Raw genomic sequence first — 22,728 nt, 5'->3', positions numbered from 1 at the left:
GCTCTGACTCTTCTGTCCTTCCCACTGTTGACATTTTATTTGCCTTTCCCAGAAGGTTGACCTGCCTGCCAGGTGGGGCAGGGCAGAGGGTCAGGTCCTGGGCATCTGGGTGAGGGTGTAACTTTGGTCCAGCCTGCAGCTGTTGCAGGTGTGGGCTGTCCGAGACACCTGCCAGGAGGGCCACCGGCACAGCAGGAAGCCTGGGCCACAACAACATGTTGGTCACCCTCACAGGGAGCTGTCACCTGCGGAGGTGGAGGAATGGAGACCAGGGCACCACACCTCTCTCCTGGCCCAGGGACTCAGCCAGATCAGAACTCCGGCAGGTCAGGGTGAAGCCCTGGGTCAGGACTTGGGCGGGGTCAAAGGTCAGCCTAAGATGCGGCCCAGCCAGGATCAGGGATCGATCAGTCTGGGGATTCGGCCAGGATGGGTGCCACATGAGTGCTGAAGGGGGAGTGGACTGGCTGACTCCCCAGTTTCTCCGTGGAGCAGCGTTTTGTCCATCTCTTCTGATGCCACTCGGTGGATCCAAATGGTGACTAAAGCTCTGCTCAGGCCTCCTCACCAACCTCACGTCCGCATCTGCCCGGAGCTGGGCCCAATCCTCACCCCACCGACGAGACAGAGGCACAGCCCGCCCAGGACCGGGTGCGTGAGCTCCAGCGGGGCTCTCACCTGTCCTCCCGCCTCACCATCGGTGCGGCGTCCCTGCTGGGCGCTCCAAGCGACCCGGGAAGGGAATCCGCCAGTCCCCCTCACTTACAGGAAAACAGTATCAGGACGGTGGGGTCACGACCCCAACACTCCGCCTCGCGGGGAACCCGCCCTGGCCCGGCCCACTTCCCAATTCCCCGCCCCTGCTCCCAATTCCCCGCCCCGGCCCCGCCCCGCGCCGGGGACGTCACAAAAAATGACCCCAAAAGCCCGGCGTGCGGGGCCGCGGCGGCGCAGCCCAGTCTGCCCTCCTCTCTGCGGACAGGCTTCAGGGGTGCTCGCCGAGCGGGGGGCTGCAGCAGCCTCCCACAGGTCGGAAGCACCAAGGCACTGGGGCGCTCGGCCCCCTCCCTCCCGGCTGTCGCGCTCGGCGCGCGCCCGGCGGCCCGAGGGAGGGGGACTCCACTTCCCGGCGTGCCCCGCGGGGGAACGCAGGTGTAGTCGGGACCGGGCCGCGGCACGCAGGCGCGGTCGGAACCCGGTGGCGGCGCGCAGGCGCAGCCCGGGGCGGGGCGCGCGGGCCGGGCCGAGGGGAGCGCCGGGCAGGCGGCGGCGCCAGAGCGAGTGGAGCGCTCGGGGGTCGCGGGCGGCGGCGGCGGCGGCGGCGTAGAGGAGGAAGGCGGCGGCGGCCCCGGCGGCGCCCCCCCGGCCGGCGCGCGGCCCGACCCGGCCCGCGCCTCCGCGGCGGCCCCGCCACCCATCGCGCCCCCGCTCCCGGGCTGCTCCTCCGCCGCCGCCGCCATGGCCCGGCCGCTGGTACCCAGCTCACAGAAGGCGCTGTTGCTCGAGCTCAAGGGGCTGCAGGAGGAGCCGGTGGAGGGCTTCCGGGTGACCCTGGTGGACGAGGGCGACCTGTACAACTGGGAGGTGGCCATTTTCGGCCCCCCCAACACCTACTACGAGGGCGGCTACTTTAAGGTGAGCCCGCAGCCCATTCGGATGCCCCGACCCTTCTCGCATGGTGATCCCCCTCTCCCTTTGCCCAGGCTCTCCGCTGTCACTCGGGGTTCCTCAGTCACCCCTTCCCAGGCCCCAGGAGTCCCCGAGAACTTAAACTCAGACTCCCCCCCCCCCCCCCAGTGGAGGCTCGGGGCGCTGTTTTGTTTGGGTGGGTTCTTGTTTACTTCCCTCCTGGGAGGTCTCAGCCCCTGGTGCCCCCTTCCCCGGCCCCTCCCTGGCGAACCCAGCCTTCAGCCGCTTTCCCAGCCCCCTGCCCGGAACAGACAAAGGCCTCCCCAGAACCAGCAAGCACTATTGTTGGGGAGCACCGGCCTCGGGGAGGGCAGCAGGGAGGGAGGGTGGCCGGCGGTGTGGGGGTAGGGGTCTGGCTCCGCCACTTGCTCAGATGCTAACAAAGGCCTGGATGGGTTTGGCAGCCGGACCTGCTTGGAAAGCAGCCACCCTTGCCGATAGCAGCGGGCCAAGCCCTCGCAGCTTTATCCGGAGCTTTACAAAACCTGTTCTCTGGGGAAGGTTGGGGCGGAGGTGTCACTCCTACCTCCCCTGTCCTGGGAGCCACACTCCGGGGGGAGCCCCGTGGGCCTCCAGGACCCTCGCTTCAAAGCTCCAGCTCCTCTCACCCCAGCTGGCCTTGCTCAGGTTCCACTAAGCAGATGGCCAGAATCTCACTCTGGGCCGTTTCTTCTGTGGTTTAATTCCAAGCAGTTCCCTGTTGTTGTTGTTGTTGGGATCAGGAAAGGGAAGTAGGTGCTTTCCCTGGGACTGGTGTGACAAAGGACTCGGGCAGCTTTCTCATCCTCATGATCTTAGTCCAGATGTGGCCTAGGAAGGACCCCTTTCAGGTAGCAGGCCTTGACTTTTTGAGCCAGAGGGATGAGGCAAGGGGTCTCCCTGTGGGAGAGGTGAGAAATGAGCATTGAGCTTAGGAACACACCCCATCACAGCCTGCCAAAAGCATGGCTAGGACCTGCCAGGTTTTGCCTGGCTGGGAGGCCTGGGTGGGGAGCAGAAACCACAGCGAGGCCAGGCTGGGGGGTGGGGAGGGAGGGGCAGTGCTGCCCAGACAGATGTCTCTGTTTGCACTTTTGACTAATGTTTTGGTCTCACCTGCTCAGTTGTCTGTGAGGGAGCCGCCTGGCCTGCTGCGGGTGGGATGAGCGGAGGAGTGTGAACAGCCCTGGTCTGAGTTGTGAATTTGGAGTCAGACTGCCCCAGGCGGGGAGCAGATTTGGGGCTGATTGCTGAAAGGTTTACCCTGCCCCCTCCCTAGCCGCCTTTGTCTGCTTGGAGAGCAGCAGGCTGCGAGGATAAGGGCTCCTTCAGAGCCAGGATCCCACCCTTAGGCGAAGCCAGGCCAGGACTAAGATTGCGTAGAGTGGTAAAGGATGGTGGTAAAGGATGTGATGTCTGGCTATGGCTTCCTCAGTGGTTGCAGGGATTGTGAGGAGAGCCTCCCAGGTTTTTCTGGGGATAATCTCATTTTCCTAGAAAAGAATGGATTGTGGAGGGAGCCTGCCAGACTTTGATCACATCTGCCATAGGGTCTATCCTCAAGGAAGCCAGTATGGAGTCTAGGGTGGTTCTGCCACCCACCCAGTCCTCCCATTCCGGTCTCCATGTGGTCAGGTAGGGAGTGGGTTTAACCCTCTTCCTCAGGAGATGTGGAAATGCCCATGGGCCACCGTCACTTCCCAACCACTTCCTCCACCTTTTCGAGGCCCAACCCAGCTGCCCCTAATTCTCCTTTATGAGACAGGCCCCCGGGCAGTATAGTGTGCTAAAGGGTGTCAGAGAAACCAGGTTCTGGAGCCCCCTCCATCCTTCACTTGCCGTGTGCCCTTGGGGAAGGTGCTTTCATTCTCAGAGGTAAACAAGGCATGATGAGGCCTGGTGGGTGCTTGGTGCAGGGAAGGCCTGTCCCCCCTGCTCCACTGAGGGGGCCTCAGCCATTTCTCAGGTCGTCACTTAGAAGCCCGGCACTGGGCTTGGGGGACCCGGGTTCCAGACTTGTTCTGCTGCCACAGCTAGTGGCCTCATCATTTAGCCGAGACCAGAAGGACTTGACCCAAATGGCCCCCACCAGCAGAGATGCCCTGTTCCTCTGTGGCCCCTAGCCTGCTCTTCGCCCCTGAGAACCTGAGGCACTGCCAGGATCCTGGGCCAGATGTCCCGAAACCTGCGACTTGGGGCTTAAGCAAGCAAAAGAAGCTTCCTCACCTACTGAAACTGGGTAGCTCTGTCACCCAATCGGTCAGGTGGCCCTCCCCGTCTCCCACGTGACCTTCCTGTCTGCCTCTTGATCTCCCAAGATGGACACCTGTGGGCAGAGTGTGTCCACCCAGCACTGACTCATCTCCCACAGGGCCCAGGCCACAGAGGTGTCGGGAAGACCTGCCAAGTGAACACACATCTATTTTAATCCTCCCCACAACCTGGGCACTGAGGCAGGGAGTCCAGCACTGTACTGAGGCGCACAGCTCCCAGGGCCAAGGCCTAGGCCCCTGCTGGTCTGTGGAGCTGTTTGCTGGTGTGAGCCCACCTTGGGGACCAGCCTCCTGACCCTCCTACAGGCCTGGGCCAGATGGGCCTGGAGCTGCTCCTTGGGCAGGTGCCCACACTCCCCAGTAGCAGGATGGTTACCGGGATCAGCTCAGGTGACCCCAAAAAAGCCCATGGCAACCTATTGTGCACCTGACCCCAGATCTATTAGGGGTTTGTGCGGCATGTGCAGGATTCCTTGTGCACACAAGTGCCCGTCCCAGCTGAGCAGCCCTTCTGTAGAGGGTGTCCATCCCAGCCTGATGTCCTTGTTCGTGTGTTTATGGACGGAGTCCTCAAGAGGTATCCTGTCCTATCCAGCCTGCACCCATACTCGGCACTGATGGGACAACAGGGCCAGCCCTTGTTGAGTCCTCCTGCTCTCTGCCCACCCCCCAGGCACGCCTCAAGTTTCCCATCGACTACCCTTACTCCCCACCAGCCTTTCGGTTCCTGACCAAGATGTGGCACCCCAACATCTATGAGGTGAGCCTGCCTCTCCCCACTTACCCCTCCCGGCCTCTCTGCAATGGGGGCGGGCAGGGGAGGGGCACTGTGTGGCCTGACATGCTGGTATGGGCACTGATCCCTCCCTCCTGTCCCTGCACAGACAGGGGACGTGTGCATCTCCATTCTCCACCCCCCAGTCGATGACCCCCAGAGCGGTGAGCTGCCCTCGGAGCGGTGGAACCCCACCCAAAATGTCAGGTGAGGCTGGTCAGCAGGTAGACGTGCCCCCCCGACCCCCAGCATTTCTGACTTCTTTGCTCCAGACATGGGGAGACACACCTGTGTCATCCTTGGGGTCACAGCTCCTTGCAGTGCTTTGGCATCTATTGAAACTGGTCTTCTGTAAGCGTGCTGGGGCCCTGGGGGTCCGGGGCCATCTCTGCTGGCCTCTCCCCTCGTTTCTTGACACACACTGCCCCAATGGGAATCCTGTGTTCATATCTTTCTGCCCACAGGCTCTCCCCTCTGCCTTACCCTGAGGTCGCCCCTCCTTTCTCATCCTCCACTGAGCCTAGCCAAGCCCCCAGGCCTGCACCCCACCTCTTCGCCTGCATATCCTTAGTCCTGCCCAGGCCATAGTAAGAGATGGTAGCACAGAGGGACCCTTTTGCCAGGCAGGGCACTAGGGCGTGGAAGAGGCGTGTTTCAAGTGGAAGGAAGGTGCTCCTGGGCTTGACTGCCCACACATATCTTGTCCAGAGAGCTGGGCATGCAGCAAAGGGCAGGAGTAGTCAGGGAAGGCCCGCTGAAAAGTCTAGACAGATGTTGCTTTTGGGATAGGGAGGTACAAGGGGATATCTGCGTGGGTATTGGCTTTATGGTGTGTCCAAAAACTCCCCAAGTGACATTCAGGCCTCAGAGGCTGCAAAGCTGGCACTTAGCGTGTTCTCCAATAAATGGCAGCCACCAGGGGGCTGTGCTCAGCCTGTGGCTCCTGCTACAACGTCGGACCTGGCTTCCAGGATGTGTAGTGCAGCCAGTGAACACCCCTCAGACCCTGTACCCGCTGACTTTGTGCTCCCTCCCCCAGGACCATCCTCCTGAGCGTCATCTCCCTCCTCAACGAACCAAACACCTTTTCCCCAGCTAACGTGGACGCCTCTGTGATGTACAGGAAGTGGAAAGAGAGCAAAGGCAAGGACCGGGAGTACACAGACATCATCCGGTAAGGAAGGGCTCCCAGATAACCTGGCTTCTCACATCTGTCCACAGGGTAGGAGTCACTAATGGGGAAACCTAGGCCACTGGACAGTGGAAAAGATCCAACCAGATTCAAGCCCAACCCATTGGTTCTTTCCTCCTGTCTTCTCTCTCTCTCTCTCTCTCTCTCTCTCTTTCTTTCTCTTTTTCTCTTTCTCTCTTTCTTCCTCTTCTCCTCTTCCTCCTTCTCCTTTTTAAAAGAAAATTGGGTGTTTTTTGCAATTTCAAATATCTTTCATACAAGTCCATGTATTTAATGTAGTAAGTAGACATACTGTGTGTGTGCATGTTGGGATATGGATGTATCACATACACAGGCATAATAGTGCAGCACAGAAATAGATACCCAGGTGTCCAGCAGCGAGCTCCAGAGGTCCTCCCAGTGTTCCCTTTACCCCTTGCCCCCCCTCTCTCCAGGGCAGCATCTCTGAGAATGGGGGCGTGTGGTAAGTGTGTCCAGCAAATGGGGGTATGGCTTGCCTGTCCGCTTTTAGGTGCTTCATGACCCATATCCAGGCATACACGTGTCCTTCCACTACTTGTTTCTGTTCCTCATCAGTTTTTCATATGGTCATTTTTCATGTTACTGAGATTGTGCTTTGTGTAATGTTTTCTTTCCCACTTAATAATTTGCTGTTGCGAACATCACTTAAGTTTGTAATTTTGAAACTTGGAATCATTATTTAAAGGCAGAAAAACCATATGGTATCAGCATATTTAGAAAATAGCCTTCTTTTCTGAAAAGATAATTTTTTCTTGGTTCTAAGAGCAATGTATTACTTAAGGATTTGCAAGAATTAGCCTCTTATTCTTGTAGTTGTTCCCAGTGCTCTTCCCTCACAAATGAGCAGGCAAACATCTTCCAGACTTTATATGGTGGATTCTCAGCAGTGCGGGTGCCAGATCGGGGACTGAACCTTGTTTGGGGCTCTGAGTGTGCAATCCATTGGCTTTCTGTCCAAGCTGTGTGACCCATTCTTTTGCCTATTCTGTTTGTCGAATTCTGTGAGCCCTTGTGACCATTGTCCATTGTCACTTTTTATCATGGAGTTTACTGATTTGTTTCATGACAAACGGCCCTTTATTAGGTTTTTTCTAAATACCTTTCAGTTTGTCATTTACCTTTTATTTTTTATTTATTTATATTTTTATTGATTTCAGAGAGGAAGGGAGAGGGAGAGAGAGGTAGAAACATCAATGAGAGAGAATCACTGATTGGCTGCCTTCTGCATGCCCCCTACTGGGGATCGAGCCTGCAACCCGGGCATGTGCCCTTGACTGGAATCCAACCTGGGACCCTTCACTCTGCAGGCTGACGCTCTATCCACTGAGCCAAACCAGCTAGGGCTCATTTACCTTTGAATTAGAAAAGCAAATAAGAAGTTAAACACACCCCTGCCTTATGGCCCAGTCATTCCAGGCTTAAGTACTTACCCAAGAGAAACAGGCACATTCTGCACCAGCATCCATGCAATGTTCAAAACAGCACCAACTCGCCCAAAACAAACAGCAACCCAAATGTACATCCACGGTGAAGGATGAGCAAGCTATGGCCTGTTCACCAGCCATGTGGACACATCTCCAGGTGTTAAGCTTCGTGAAGGAAGCCCGGCAAACAAGGGAGCACACTCCTCGACAGGAATCCTAGGAAGAGCATCTGTGGCCATCGGGGATATGGGCTTTAAGAGGCATAGGGGCCATAACGGTTTGGCTCAGTGGATAGATCGTTGGCCTGCAGACTGAAGGGTCTCAGGTTCGATTCCAGTCAAGGGCACGTGCCCGGGTTGCAGGCTCAGTTTCCAGTGGGGGGTGTGCAGGAGGCAGCCAATCAGTGATTCTCATCATTGATGTTTCTATCTCCCTCTCCCTTCCTCTCTGAAATCAATAAAAAAATATATATATATATTTTTAAAAAGGCATAGGGGCTCTGGCTTGTTTTGCTCAGTGGCTAGAGCATTGAACCGCATCCAATACAGCCAGGGGTGAACCTGAGGAGGGGTAGTGAAGGTTTAAAGAAAATAGACAAGAGAATACAGCTGGGGCTAGGTAGGATCACTACCTAGATTAGAAATCAGTGACAGCTTGTAAGCGAAGCTTTATTTTATAGTCAGATCACACAAAGCAAAACAAGGGGAGTTGTCAGCATGTTTACAATGTTCTTGCGAGTTTCAAAATCTATTTTGTTACTCAAGCCTTGTTTTGGCAGCACTTGCTGCACCTCCCACAGCTGATTAGCTACCTAGGAACAAGGGAGGACTATAAGGTCAAGCTTAATTGTGCTAGGAGGGCTCTGCCCTCCAAGCTGGGACTTGTATGTGGCTCTGCCACAGGTGAGTCTGAGGCTTGACTCTATAGCCCCTCCCTACAGAGCGTCAGCCTGCGGACTGAAGGGTCCTGGGTTTGATTCTGGTCAAGGGCACATGCTCAGGTTGCAGGCTTGATCCCCAATGGGGGGCGTGCAGGAGGCTGCCCATCAATGATTCTCATCATTGATATTTCTCTCTCTCCCCCTCCCTTACTCTGAAACCAATAAAAATATATTTTAAAAGTAAAAATAAAAGAGGCATAGGGGCGTCTGGGGTGATGGGTACATTTGTGATCTCATTTGTGGGGTGCTTTCAGGAGGCACATGTGGGTCAGAGCTCACTGCTGACACATTACATGGGTACAGTTCGTGTTAATAAAGCTATGGACAAATCAAATAACGAAGGCAAAAACATTTATGTACAAATAGAAGCAAAAACCCCATGATCCTAATACCTAATGGTTAATGTCTGGGTGTATCCTTCCAGATGTTTATCCAAAAAATGGGACCATGCTATATAGGCCACTTTGTAACCAACTTTTTAGTCAGGTTTGTTGAGATGTCATGTCCAGTGGAGCTCATCCTTTTTGGAGTCAGTTTGGTGAGTTTTGATAGTTAACATGATTATCTCCTTGCTGAGGTGCAGATCCAGCTCCACCACCTGAAACTTTCCTCCCACTCTACCCCAGCAGCCCCCGCTCTTACCTAGAAAGTAGGAAACAGCCTTTAGTAGCTTCCTGGGGCCTGATCTTTGAGGCTGTCCATGTGTTTACTTGTCATAACTTGCTTTTCCCTTCCTAAGAAACCAACCATTTTTTGTCTCTAAACAGCCCTCAGCTCTCCGTTTCACCTCATCCTGCAGTTTGACGAGTCCCCTGTCTTACCCACATGTGTGTGCACCTGTGAGCAGATGTACGCGCACACATGGCATTGGTGGCCTTGCAGTGTCAGGTCTTCTACCTGTCCTGTGGTGCCCCTCTCTATCAACTTCTGTTTTCTTTTCCCTTACTAAATTCTGCCGGCTTCTTTTAGTCTGGCCTGTTTTTGCTGGTTGTTCTGTAGTGGTTTATGTAACAATTTTCTAAACCACTTTGACACACAGAGCCCCCAGGGACCCATGAGCAACAGGGTGCACCCTTCTCTGTATCCCCCTATGGTCCCAGGAAAGCTGTCCTTGATGCTGGGCAGTCATAGTTTCCAGTCCGTGGAGCTGATGAAGAACTGTGATGGACATAGCAACACTCGTCCCCCACCAGCCGTCCTAGGAGGTGCTTGGCAAGCACCTGCTCTGCCAGCCTCATTTGATACTTGTGCACAACCCTCAGGGTCTCAGGGTGAGTGCTGGGTGGCACCTTCAGAGTATCCTGCCCACGTGGCCCGCTCCTTTGCCAGTTCTTCCCCGCCACCTCCCACATGGTGCCGAAATAAAATCCAGACTATTTTTATCCCTCCAGACTCCCTGTGGGCCAGCTCACATGTGCCCACGTGGGTAGCTGTGATGGCTGCTTTCTGCCTGTGTGCTCACCCCCATCTGCATTCCCACATGTTCTGTCAGCGTGACCAGGCAGAGCCCCTGGTGGGCTTAGAGGTTTTAGCATCTGTGGATTGGTCCTGCGAGGTTCCAGTTTCAGATGTACTTGGTGCTGGGGCTAGGGTGTTGGCGGTCAGGTGTATTTCCCATGGGATGTTACTACCCGGTGTCACCTCATTTGTCCTCCCTTTCACTGTAAACAGGAGCATTTCCCAAACCTCGCCTGCTGCCTCGTGAGCAGTGCAGTGCTGAGTCCACACATTCCAGGGTGAGCCCGTCCCATCCTTTCTCTCTCTCCCAGGGTGCTGTCCCCACCGTCCACTTTTCCTCCCTCTGCCTGCCTCCTAGGCTCCTCAGCTGGTTGAAGTCCTCAGCTGTGGCCCTGGAGGACTAACCCCCCTTGATATTTTGTCAGCTGGGTTAAGTGTACACTTTCGTGGCAACCTTTTAAACCTAGTGTAGCAATCTTCCAGGATCCTTGGTCCCTGCTGCAGTGTCCCCTATGGCTTGGCCTCGGGCAGGCCCCTCCCCGGGGCTTAGTGCACGAGTCACACTCCACAAAGCTGCCTGGTCACCTCCTTTCCTCCAAGGGCATCTGGCTATGGATTCTGACAAGGCCATAGCTCGCCTGACTCCCTGCCTGTCTCTCCCCCAGGAAGCAGGTCTTGGGGACCAAGGTAGACGCGGAGCGGGATGGTGTAAAGGTGCCCACCACGCTGGCTGAGTACTGCGTGAAGACCAAGGCCCCGGCGCCCGATGAGGGCTCGGACCTCTTCTACGATGACTATTACGAAGATGCCGAGGCTGAAGCTGACAGCTGCTTTGGGGACGATGAGGATGACTCTGGCAACGAGGAGTCCTGACACCATGTCCCGCGCCGAATAAACTTACAGATTTTACCTCACCAGGCCCAGACTCTGTGGGCTCTCGGGCACCTCCTGACGCCGAGACTACCTCAGGGAGGTGGCTCCGCTCTTGCCTTGTCTCCTTGGTCTCGCTTTCCTTTTCCCATGTTTGTTCTGGGTTTTCCTCTGCTTCAGAGAGGAGGGGCCCCATTAGTGCTGGGCACCTGGTGGGCCTTGGGGCAAAGGTGGCCTGAGGGGCCCGGACTCCAGCCCTGTCTACTGGAGCCAGAGACTTGGGGCTCCCAGCTCATGAGTGGACAGATTAACTTGTCGTCACCTCTTCTCTCGGCTTTGGTTTGTTTGGAATCTAAATAAAACAACTTTATGAGAAGCCCAGAGACCAACCTTTCCTTGGCCTCCCCAAGGACTACAGGGTACAGTGGCCGGGCCTGATGCCTGCAGCACCTAAGTGCATGGAGCCCAGGGGCAGGCCTAGCACCTGGGTGCACTCCTGAGGCTGAGGATGTGGGCCCAAGGCCCTGAGCCCTAGGATGGAAACAACCGGCAACCTCCAGCCCTCAGGTGGCTCCACCCTACTGCCTGCAGACGCTGCACCCAGTGTCACCCAAGCCTCTGACTTTATTTCTGTGTAACTGAAAAGCCTGGAGCAAGCTGGATCCAGGGTCCGATGGTGACATCAGAACAAAGGCCCGAGTGAGCCCTGGCCTGACTGGTTACTGTGCTGGAGCCTGTCTGACCCCCATGCAGGTGGCGGACAGGTGCACCTGGGCCCTGGCAGACCCCGTAGAGCCTACGCACTTGGTCTGCTTCCTGCTCCATGAATGCACCACAGCCCCAGTGCCACAAGCACAGCTTTTATAGTTGGCCCTCACAATTTTGTTTGTTTGTTAACATGAATGATTTTCCTACATTAAAATGTGCAAAGTTTCACCCAGTTGTTTTAATTTCTTGCTTTCCTTAAACTCAACTGGTGGGCAGCACAGGGCCAGTGAGGCTCCTCTACTCTGACGAACACACCCACTCACCAGAGTACTCAACTGGATTTGAGCAGAGTTCCCCCACCCCCATGGCAACCACACCCTTCCTCCTCCCTGGGCCTTGTCTAGGAGCCTCTGAGCCCCACTGTGCATTACAGGTGAGGCAGCCCGCAGAGCACCCATGAAAATTCTTGGACCCCCACATGTATGACCCTCTGCAGGCACCAAGGCCGGGACAACAGCCTGTGTTTTTAACTTGCAGGCACCTCCTGCTGCTCAGGCCTGGGGATGTACCGCCTCTCTTCAGTTCCTCTTTTAAGTTAGAGGCATTTCCTGAGGGGGAAGCTGAGTCAGCCTCTGCACCTTGCGGGTGGTGAGGGGGAAGATGTCACCCACAGTGCGAGCTACACTCTGGCTGTTTCCTGTGAGCCCGGCAAGTTGGTGGCAGCCTCCAGAATGGCAGTGAAAGGGAAGGGCCTCCTGGGGCCCAGGAGCCACTAGCCTGCACCAGAAAGCCTTGTATTAGCAAACCAGGACCCTTGGCCAAACTAGCCACACCCACTTTACCTGGGTCTGGCTGTTTATGAGCTGCAGCTTCAGTACTGAATAATGTCCCAAAAAGCCAAAAGTACTTAGTTTGGCCATTTATAGAACATTTTGTCAACCTCTGTCTTAGAGTCATGCCAGCACCCACTGCCACCCTCTGGCTTGTTGGTTCAGCTTCTCTCCTTTGGACCTCTTCCCTGTCTCCACACTCCCAGTGCTACAGAACAAACCACCTGAACTTAGTGACATAGAGCCACTGACACTCTATACTCCGCTTCTGTGGGTCAGGAATCAGGCAGCTTGTCACCTCGTCACCAAGTCTAGGTGACTTAAATCCTGGGACCTGGGGTCTTCTGGAGGCATCTTAACTCAGGTTGGGTGCCTGGGCTGGGGCAACTTCAAGCCCAGGCTCAGAGGGGCTGAGTGGCCCGCACATGCCCCCACACCCATCACCAGGGCTTCCTCTCAGCATGGTGGCACAGGCTCCAAGATGACGGTCCCAGGAGCCAGGTCGTTTCTGCAGCCTTGGAGGTCACACCACGCCGCTTCAGCTGCACACAATTGGTCTAAAAAGGCACAAACCCACCCAGATTCTAGGAGGGGACACACAGACCCTACCTCTTGATGGGAGCATGTCTGAGAATCGGTGGCCATGTTCTAAAACCCCCGCAAGCCCAGTCACCGTGGCTCAGTTGAGTGTCAACCTACGAACCAAGAGGTCATGGATCAATTGCCGGTCAGAGCAAAAACAGGACACATGCCTGGGTTGTGGGCTCAATCCCCGGGGGGGGGGGGGGGGGCGGGGGCGGGTGGAGGGGGCCCATGCAGGAGGCAGCCAATCAATGATTCTCATCATTGATGTTTCTATTGCCCCCTCTTCCTCTCTGAAATCAAAATATTTTTAAATAAATAAATAAAACGGCCACAATCTGCCCTGGCCAGTGTGGATCTGTTGGTTGGAGCATCATTCCATACACCAAAAGGTCGCAGTTTGATTCCCAGTCAGGGCACATACCCAGGTTTCAAGTTCAATCCCCAGCTGGAGGCAACCGATCCTTGTTTCTCATATCAATGTCTCTCTCTCTCTTTCTCTGTCCCTTCCTCTCTTTCTAAAATCATAAAAGCATGTCCTCGGATGAGGGTTTTTTAAAAATAAATAAAACCGCCACAGTCTGTCCCCTTTTCCTCCATAGACTGTACTCCACACGATTGCCAACAGAGCTTTTGCACACACAGATGTGACTAAAATATCTGAGGTCACCAGTTTTGAATCATCTTTACTGACCAAGCCAAGGACAGGTGGCTTTGACATGCAGAACTTCAGTGTTCTAAGCTGCATAATCTATATATATAAAAGTCTAAAAATGCAAATTGTCCCCACGGGAGTTCAACCGGGAGACCAATCACTCGCAATGACATGCGCTGACCACCTGGGGGTGGTGTGGAACGAAGGGAGGCCCTGGCCGGCATCCGGAAGGCTCCGATCAGCCCTTATTGCCAGCCAGGCCCAGGTACCCTACCTGTGCATGAATTTCATGCACCGGGCCTCTGGTGGGGTTAATAATTAGAGTTGAGCCCTAGCTGGTTTGGCTCAGTGGATAGAGCTTTGGCCTTGGGCTGAAGGGTCCCAGGTTCCATTCTAGTCAAGGGCCCGCACCTTGGTTGCAGGCTCCTCCCCAGCCTGGGCCCGGGTCAGGGCTCATGCAGGAGACAACCAATCGATGTTTCTCTCTGTCTCCCTGACCTGTGGTCAGCAGGATAACAGCCCCAGAGATGTCCATTTCCTAATCACAGAGTCTGCTCTGGGGAAAGGCAGGAAACAGCTCTTCCCTGAGGGTCCTGCCTACACCGGGGTTTAGCCCAGTGAGGCCCACTTGCTACTTCTAGTTTCCAGAACTAAGAGAATAAATTTGTGTGGTTTTAGGCACTGAATGTGAGGTAATTCCTTAAGCTGTTACAGCTGCAGGCAGAAACCAACATCCCCAAACTCCGCTTTCTCTGTGTGGGCCTCCTCTCACTTTGCCCCCCCCCCCCAGTCTGACATCCTTCCAGCTCCAAGTCCAGCAGAGAGTGAGGCCTGTTTCTGAAAAGTTCCAGTAGAAGAAACCTACACCAATGCCCTCAATGAGACTGCTTAGAACAGTGGTTCTCAACCTTCCTAATGCCACCTCCCTTTAATACAGTTCCTCATGTTGTGGTGACCCCCAATTTCATTGTTACAAATTGAACATAATTAAAGCATAGTGATTATTCACAAAAACAGTATGTAATTATATATGTGTTTTCCGATGGTCTTAGGCGACCCCAAAGGGGTCGCGACCCACAGGTTGAGAACCGCTGGCTTAGAACATTCTGCCCTGAACCAAAAAAAGGGGGAATGGAGCAATATGATTGGCCAATTTGGGTCACATGGATAGGGAGGGAGGACTGAAGCCCCTGGGAGCCTTCATAACTGCCCCGGCCATGCCTGGCCCAGAACAGACATCACTGCTCAATATAGCACTCCATGCAGGTGAGCCTGACTAGGACCCTCAGATTTGTGGTCATCCCCCAAGTGCTCATAGCACACGAGTGTTCCTATCATCTGTATCCAGAATAACCAAAGTTTGGAAACAGCCCAGATGTCCACAGAACGATGAAGGGATAAACAAGATGCGGTCCATCCATACAATGGAGTGATTCAGCCTTACAAAGGAAGGAAACGCTGCTATGTGTTGCAACATGGATGAGCCTTGAGGACATTATGCTCAGAGAAATAAGCCAGACACAGAAGAACAAACACTGTGCAACTCCACTCATACGTGGTCCCTAGAGGAGTCAAATCTGTAGAGACAGAAAGTAGATAAGTGGGTGCCAGAGACCGGGGGTGGGGGCAGGGGAAGGTTTAGTGTTTAATGGGGACAGACTGTCAGTTTGGGAAGATGAGAAAGTACTGAAGATGGATGGTGGGGTTGAGTGGCTACACAACATGAATGAGCTTAATGCCCCTGAGCTGTATATTTAAAAATGGTTAGTTAAGATGGTACATTCTATGTTATATATGTATTTCGTCATGATAAGAAACAGGGGGCCAAGAAAACAACCACCTTAAAACCACACACACAGAGGTGTGAGATGGGGGTTGAACATGATGGGATATTAGATGATGAGGAGGAACTTTTGTTAATTTTTCAGGCGTGATGTGTAGTGTGGTTTTTCTCTTCAGAGAGACTTTTCTGAAATGCTTCTGGGTGAAAAGCAACTAGCTGGGGGTGGGGTGTGTGCTGTGGAGAGTGAAGCTGTGAATGCGACCTCCCCTATAGGAAGGGGTGGGTGAGGTGGGAGGTGCTGGGGGCCCAGGCAGCACCCAAGGCTGAGTTCCCCAGCGCCATGGAGGCCTCCTTATCTCTGCTGCTGCTGCTGGCCCCGGGGGTCCTTTGGGCAGGTGAGTGGGAGCTGAGCAAGGGGGGAAATGCCTGAAGGTTTGGGCGCCTGGTGTTCATGGGTGGACATCACAACAGATTGGAAACAAGTCCGCTGTCCCCAGAAGGTGACTGATGGAAGAGAGGTCGGCCACTCCAAAAAGGAGGCAAGGCTGAGCCGGGGCCCTGAGGTAGAAAAGTCAGGTCACATCAGGACACTTTCAGATTTTTTCATTTGGACTTAACTTTGATCTTACAGAAAAGTCACTAGAATCCTACAGGTAACTCCCATCTCCTCCTCCTAGATTTCTCAATTGTAAACCTATTGCCGCGGTTGCCTTATCAGCCGCCTCTGGGTGTGTGTATAAAACATAAATATATGTGTTATTGTTATGAACCAATAGAGAGTAAGTTTCAGGTGCATGGCCTCTCACTCTTAAATGCCATGGGGTGTTTTCTGTGAGCAAGGATGTTCTCTGCACAATCATGGCAGGATTCTCAACACCGTGCATTCATATTAGCTCACCTAGAGACCTGACTCAAAAGTCCCTATTCGCGTTCCTCATGGAGACAAACCACCCGACCTCCTCCTCCTCCACTACGAGCAGTTTCTTCGTTTCCCCCTGGGTCTTGTGATGCTGGTATTTGTGATGCCTGTGGGTCTGCCTGCTGTGTCCCTGAGGATGGGTTCAGGTTGTGCATTTTCTGCAGGAATCACAGAGGGTTCGCGCCTGCTTCTTGGTGCCATTGTCTAGATCACTTGGTGAAGCTGACAGTCACCAGATGTCCCCAGAGTAAAATCATTAATTTCCTCTTGTAGTTGTTTTATGGGGAGACTCTGGGACTCTGAAAATATCCTGTGCCCCTCACATCTCACCCTGGAGCTGGATTCACAGAGCACCACAGAAGGTGGGGCAGATGCAGACTTTTTGCTTCCTGGCAGCACCCGACAGGCAGGGTCCTGATATACATACTGGGTTGCAGAGCAAGAAACTACAACCTAGTGAGTGAGGCGACCTGCCCAGCATCGCCTGGTTGGAAGGACAAAGCTGGAATTTGAGCCCCTGCTAGCTGCCTCGCCAAACTATATATGTTTGGCCAGGACTCGATGCCCAGGAGCTTAAGAAAGAAGGTGGTGGGAGATGGGCATCGCAGAATTCTAGCAGGGCTGGATGAGGATGACTGTGATGAATTGGGGACCCAGTGGGATACGTATTCAATCACCCACCCATCATCATTTCTCTCTCTCCCTTCCTTCCATCCATCCATCATTCTTTCTCACTTTCTTCCTTCCTCTTTTCTCCCTCTCCCTTCCTTCTATTACACATCCATCCATCTTTTTTTTTCATTACCACCAAACCAGCACTGCAAGAAATGCTAAAGGGACTTGGAAGAAGAAGAAATAGAAAGAGAGGGAGGAAGGGAACATCGATGTGAGAGAAACACATGGATTGGTTGTGTCCCACACATGCACCCCAACTGGGTGCTCTACCCACTTAGCAACACCAGCCAGGGCTCTCCAACATTCTTTCTCTCATTCTTCCTTCCTGCCATCCATCATCCATCCACCCATCATCCTTTCTCTCTCTTTCTCCCTTCCTTCTTCCATTCATTTATCAGCCATCCATCATTCAGCCATCAGCCATCCATTCATCTATCGCCCATTTATCCATCATCCATTTACCATTCATCCATTCATCAGTTGTCAGCCATCCATCATCCATTATCTATTTTGTCATTCATCCATCAGTATTTGCTGAGCACGTACTGTTCAGGCCTTTTGTAAACATGACAGACTAGTGGGGTAGACAGTCAATGAGCAAGTCTGTGTGCGACACACTGGCAGGAAGGGCTGAGTGCTAGGGAGAGAACAGAGCAGTGGAAGGGGAGGAGGGTTATATTAAGGAAGTTGGGGCGCAGGGGTCTCTGAGGAGATGGCTTTCGAGCAGATACCCAGGGAGGAAGCCAGAGTGGGGAATGTCTGGAGGAAAGGCTGCCAGAACAGCGTGTGCAAGGAGCTGAGGCGGGAATGAAGGCAGCACACTGGAGGAGTCGCCGGGGGTGGTGTGGCTGCAGTGGAGTGAGGAGGTGTGGGAAGGAGGCAGAACTCGCTGATATGGCTCTTGTGAGTCATGGGGAGTTTGGATGTTTAAAGCATGAAGGGGAATCATAGGAAGATTTTGATCTGCTTTACATTTTAAAACTTTTAAAAATATATTTTTTATTGATTTTAGAGAGGAAGAGAGAGGGAAAGAGAGATAGAAGCATCTATGATGACAGAGAATCATTGATTGGCTGCCTCCTGCACACCCCACACTGGGGATCGAGCCCACCACCCAAGCATGTGCCCTGACCAGGAATTGAACCATGACCTCCTAGATCATAGGTTGACGCTCATCCACTGAGGCACACCAGCCAGGCCACTTTAAAACTTTTTATCAACCTCTTAAAATTAATGATTGGCCCTAGCTGGTTTGCCTCAAGTGGATAGAGCGTCGGCCTGCAACTAAAGAGTCCCGGGTTCGATTCCAGCCAAGGGCACATGCCCGGGTTGTGAGCTGGATCCTCAGTAGGGGGCGTGCAGGAGGCAACTGATTAATGATTCTCTCTCAACATTGATGTTTCTATCTCTTCTCTCCCTCTCCCTTCCTCTATGAAATCAATAAAAACAAAAAAATAAAATCATGATTGATTTTAAAACAATTTTTATAACATTTTTCTTTTGTTTGTTTTTAAAATATGTTTTTATTGATTTTTAGAGAGAGGAAGGGGAAGGGATAGAGGGATAGAAACAATGATGAGAGAGGATCATCATTGATGGCTGCCGCCTGCACTCCCCCTGCTGGGGATCGAGCCCGCAACACAGGCGTGTGCCCTGGCCAGGAATTGAGCCCTGACCTCCTGGTTCCTGGGTCAACGCTCAACTGCTGAACCACACCAGCCAGCCTATAACATCTTTATTGAGATATCAGTCACATGTCATACAACTCACCCTTTTAAATGATATAATTCAAGTGTTTTTAGTGCATTCGGAGTGTTTTGCAACCAGCACCTCTATCTAGTTCCAGAACGTTCCCATCACCCCAAAATGCAGCCCCATCCCCATTAGCAACCACTCCCCATTCCCTCTCACAGCCCCTGGCGTCCATTAACCAACCCCCTTCTGATCTCTGTGAATTTGCCTGTTCTGGACATAAATGGAATCACAGTGTGGCCTTTGGTGTCTGGCGTCTCTCACTGAGCATCATGTGTTCAAGGTCCATGTGTAGTGAGTGTCAGGGCTTCACTCCATTGTTATTCATCACCTAATGCTGGAGATTTGAACTGTTCCCACTTTTTTGCAATGTATGAGCCCCACTGCCATGAACCTGTATGAACAAGATTTGTGTGGATGTATGTTGTCATTTCTCTTGGAGGGGAGTTTCTGAGTCGGGTGGTAACACTTTTAACCTTTGAGGAACTGCCAGGTTGTATCCACAGTGGCTGCACCATTTTATATCCCATGGAGGGGAAGTGAGGGTCTAGTTTCTCCACTTTATTTATTTATTTTTAATATATTTTTATTGATTCAGAGAGGAAGGGAGAGAGAGATAGAGATAGAAACATCAGTGATGAGAGAGAATCATTGATTGGCTGCTTCCTGCACGGCCCCCTGGCATATGCAACCCGGGCATGTGCCCTGACCAGGAATCAAACCCAGGACCCTTCAGTCCGCAGGTCGACGCTCTATCCACTGAGCAAAACTGGCTAGGGCTAGTTTCTCCACTTTAAACAGCTCCTCCGCTGCTGCAATAGGCTGCTGCTCTGTGGTGCCCAGGGATGGAATGTGAATGCCAGATGGTCACCTGCTGGTAACCAGGATGTGGGGGTGAGGGATGAGGAGGGATCAAGGGCAGCCCTGCCTGTCAATCTGAATGTCTCGGGTAACAGAGGGGGCTGTGTTAGGGTCCAGGCTTCTCGGGCTTGGGGTGGAAGGGTCATGGTGGGGATGGGGCACCCAGCCCTAACCTGGCACTCTGTTCCTCTCCCCAGAAAGTGTCGCATTTAAGACCCACATCATCGGTGGTCATGAGGCTGCCCCCCACTCCCGGCCATACATGGTCTCGCTGCAGAAAGCCGGCACCCACTTCTGTGGGGGAGTCCTCGTACACCCGCGGTGGGTGTTGACAGCTGCCCACTGCGTGGTTCAGCCGTGAGTGACCCTGACCTGCCCAGCCCTCTGTCGCCCCAGGCATCCCTATTTTCACTAGGGAGTGGGTCCTGACAGATTTAAGCCAATTATAGGCTCATAGGGGTGTCCCCTTTCCCTCTCCTGTGATTGCTATGGCACGTGTGCGTGACATCGGCCTGAGGCATGCGTAAGTGACATGAGGCTGCAGGATTCCTAGGGAAGCTTTACTTGATACCACAAAGCACCTTCCAACTGGGCAGTTAGGCCTCTTGTGACACCCAGGAATGTGTCTCCCACTGTGGCCATGGGGAAAAGCTGGTCTGTGAGAGTGGCAGAACCAACCCAGGAAGCCACCAAATAAATCAATCTTGGAGCTGCCCTACCTCTGGACTAGCCGCTACTAAAGATCCCAGATCAAACTGGTCAAAGTAACCAAAGGGGATCTGTTGGCTCGTGTAACTGAAAAGTCTAGGAGGACATAAGGCTTCAGGAACAGCTGGATCCAGGTGCTTGCACGAGCTAGTCAGGAGCCTGCCCCTCAGCTCTTCTGTTGTGTCCCTCGGCCATATAATCAGGAAGGTTCTCACAAGGTGGCAAGGATGGGCCCCCTTAGATCCTGTGGAGAGTTTGTTTCTCTATAGTTGGGGCAAAGTTACGAGGATCGATACTGATGAGCCTACCTAGGGCTTGTGCCAGCCGTAGAACAAATCACTGTGGTTGAGGTATAGCGTATGCCCTGGATGGGGCTGGAGCCCCTCTGAGGGCAGCGCCACACTGAAGGTCATCATTTTGGGGCACACAGCGCCTACCTCTGGTCAGGAATGAACTGGCGTCTGGGGCAGGGGTGGCAGCAGGGATAGCTTCCTGGAGAAGGTGGAGAGGAGGCAGTTGAGAAGGAGCAGGGGAAGGACCAGGCAGAGAGAGGCCTGGTAAGGGAGCAGGGGGAGGGGCAGGATCGAGGACCCCTTGGCCTTGAACTCAGCCTAGATGGACCCTGGAAGCAAGGCTCAGGGTACGGGGTGGGGGTCCGGAGACTGCAGGATGGCAGCCCGTACCCTGATCCTGCCACCCACAGGACCCAACAGCTGAGGCTGGTGCTGGGGCTCCACAAGCTCAGAGACTCTGGCCTCACCTTCCGAGTCAAGGCAGCAGTCCTGCACCCCAAGTACAAGCCGGCCCCCAAACTGGACAACGACCTCGCGCTGCTTCAGGTGCGGGGCCTGGCGGGAGGAGTGACAACTGCACCCAGTTCCCGTCTTCCCGCTGCCGCTGCCCCACTGTCTCTCACTCACCTGTCTCTTTCTGTCACCTGTAGCTGGACGCTAAGGTGCGTCCCAGCAGGACTGTTCGGCCCCTGGCCTTGCCCCGAGGGCGCCAGGCAGTGGCAACAGGAGCAAGGTGCAGTGTGGCAGGCTGGGGGCTGACCCAACAGAGCGGGCAGCTGGCGGGAGCGCTGCAGGAGCTGGACATGCATGTGCTGGACGCCAGGATGTGCAACAACAGCCGCTTCTGGAAAGGCAGCATCACCCACAACCTGATCTGCCTGGAAGCCAAACCCAAGGATCAGGCCCCCTGCAAGGTGAGGGGCAGCAGCAGGGAGGCGAGGCAGCCTGGCCTGAGGGGAGGGCAGAAGCCTCGGCCAGGGGGGACCTGGGCCCCAGTTCTGTCCATTCTCTGGAGAATTCTGGAGATTGGTACTAGCATTACTATTTCTCAGATACAAAAACTGAGGCACAGAGAAGTTTAATAATTTGCCCACGGTCACAGAGTCAATGAGCAGCAGGGATGTGCTTTGAGCCCTAGCACCAAAGATAATTATAGCATGTGCAAAGGTCCTGGGATGGGAAGAAGAAGCAAGGAGTGTTTAAAGAACAGGAAGGAAGGAAGGAAGGAAGGGAGGAAGGGAGGAAGAGATGGGGTGGGGGAGTAAGATGTGTGTAGTGACATATGGGACCAGGGTACACAGTCAGCCTCCCACCCCCAGGAATAATCATGCTCTGTCCAAGTGACAACAAATGTAACCTGTGTCCTGTGGGTCTGGCAGGGGGACTCAGGCGGGCCCCTGGTGTGCAGCAAAGGCCGGGTGGCTGGAATCCTGTCCTTCAGCTCCAGAGCCTGCACTGACATCTTCAAGCCCCCCGTGGCCACCGCCGTGGCCCCCTACATGTCCTGGATCAGGAAGATCATCGGCCGCTGGTCGGGCCCCCCACAGGCCTGATGCTCCACGGGTGACCCTGGCTCCTTCCTTTCCAGGACCCTCCCTTGCAGGATTATGGGGAGGGGCAGAGAGGGGACCGGACACAGCTCAGAGAACCAATAAATTGTAATAAAGAAATTGTAAGAGTCCTGCCTGGATTCTTTTATTATTATTATTACTAGGGGCCCAGTGCACGAAATTCGTGCACTGGGTGTGTGTGTGGGGCGGAGGGGGGGGTGGCCCTCAGCCCAGCCTGCCCCCTCTCACATACTGGGAGCCCTCAGGCGTTGACCCCCATCACCCTCCAATCGCAGGATCGGCCCCTTGCCCAGGCCGGACGCCTCTGGCCTAGGCGTCCGGCCCAGGCAGCGGGGACCTGCAGTGGCAGCGGGGGTGGGAGGGCCGCGATCGCGGGGGTGGGGGGGCCCGCAATCGCGTGGGCTCCACCCCTGCCTCTGCAGGATGCCTCTGGCCTAGGTGTCCGCCCCGGGCAGCAGGGACCCACAGCTGCAGCAGCTCCGCGATCGTGGGCTTCGCTTTAGGCCCAGGCAAGGGACCCCTAGCTCCTGGGACTGCCAGCTTCGACCATGCCCAGCTCCCATCTCTGGCTCCACCCCTACTTCCTGCTATCACTGGCCAGGGCGGAAAAGGCACCTGATTCTCCAATCATGGCTGGGGGGCAGGGCAAAGGCGGCCCCAGGGCCGCCTTTGCCCTGCCCCCCAGCTCTTAGCTCCCCCCTGGGTTTCCGATCACTGTCAGTGGCAGGGGGCTTCTTCCTGCTTTCCCTTTCGCCTCCCTGCATTGTGCC

The 22,728-nt window shown here is 54.3% G+C and overlaps 2 protein-coding genes across 7 annotated transcripts; both read left to right on the top strand.

Moving 5' to 3' along the window:
- Positions 1-1,176: 1,176 nt before the first annotated feature.
- CDC34 (cell division cycle 34, ubiqiutin conjugating enzyme) lies at positions 1,177-14,309 on the top strand. Of its 6 annotated transcripts, none has more exons than XM_059697491.1 (5): positions 1,177-1,635; positions 4,537-4,701; positions 4,826-4,923; positions 5,756-5,890; positions 14,111-14,309. In XM_059697491.1, exons 1-5 carry the CDS (start codon positions 1,459-1,461, stop codon positions 14,235-14,237), a joined length of 702 nt encoding a protein of 233 aa, XP_059553474.1. In that variant the 5' UTR covers positions 1,177-1,458; the 3' UTR covers positions 14,238-14,309. The 6 variants fall into 6 exon arrangements, with proteins under 6 accessions (XP_059553474.1, XP_059553475.1, XP_059553477.1 ...); XM_059697492.1 differs by lacking the exon at positions 14,111-14,309 and adding an exon at positions 10,385-10,665 and having other exon boundaries at positions 1,191-1,635; XM_059697494.1 differs by lacking the exon at positions 14,111-14,309 and adding an exon at positions 9,965-10,336 and having other exon boundaries at positions 1,191-1,635.
- A 911-nt stretch (positions 14,310-15,220) lies between these two features.
- On the top strand, positions 15,221-22,047 carry GZMM (granzyme M). The gene is made up of 5 exons (XM_059695266.1): positions 15,221-15,574; positions 19,584-19,743; positions 20,798-20,933; positions 21,038-21,301; positions 21,767-22,047. Exons 1-5 carry the CDS (start codon positions 15,520-15,522, stop codon positions 21,938-21,940), a joined length of 789 nt encoding a protein of 262 aa, XP_059551249.1. The 5' UTR covers positions 15,221-15,519; the 3' UTR covers positions 21,941-22,047.
- Positions 22,048-22,728: the final 681 nt, after the last annotated feature.

This window comes from Myotis daubentonii, chromosome 5 (assembly GCF_963259705.1).
Source record: "Myotis daubentonii chromosome 5, mMyoDau2.1, whole genome shotgun sequence".
In the NCBI taxonomy this organism is placed as follows: Eukaryota; Metazoa; Chordata; class Mammalia; order Chiroptera; family Vespertilionidae; genus Myotis; species Myotis daubentonii.
The sequence above is the reverse complement of the archived record's forward strand: the minus strand, read 5'-3'. Positions and strand labels throughout refer to the sequence as shown.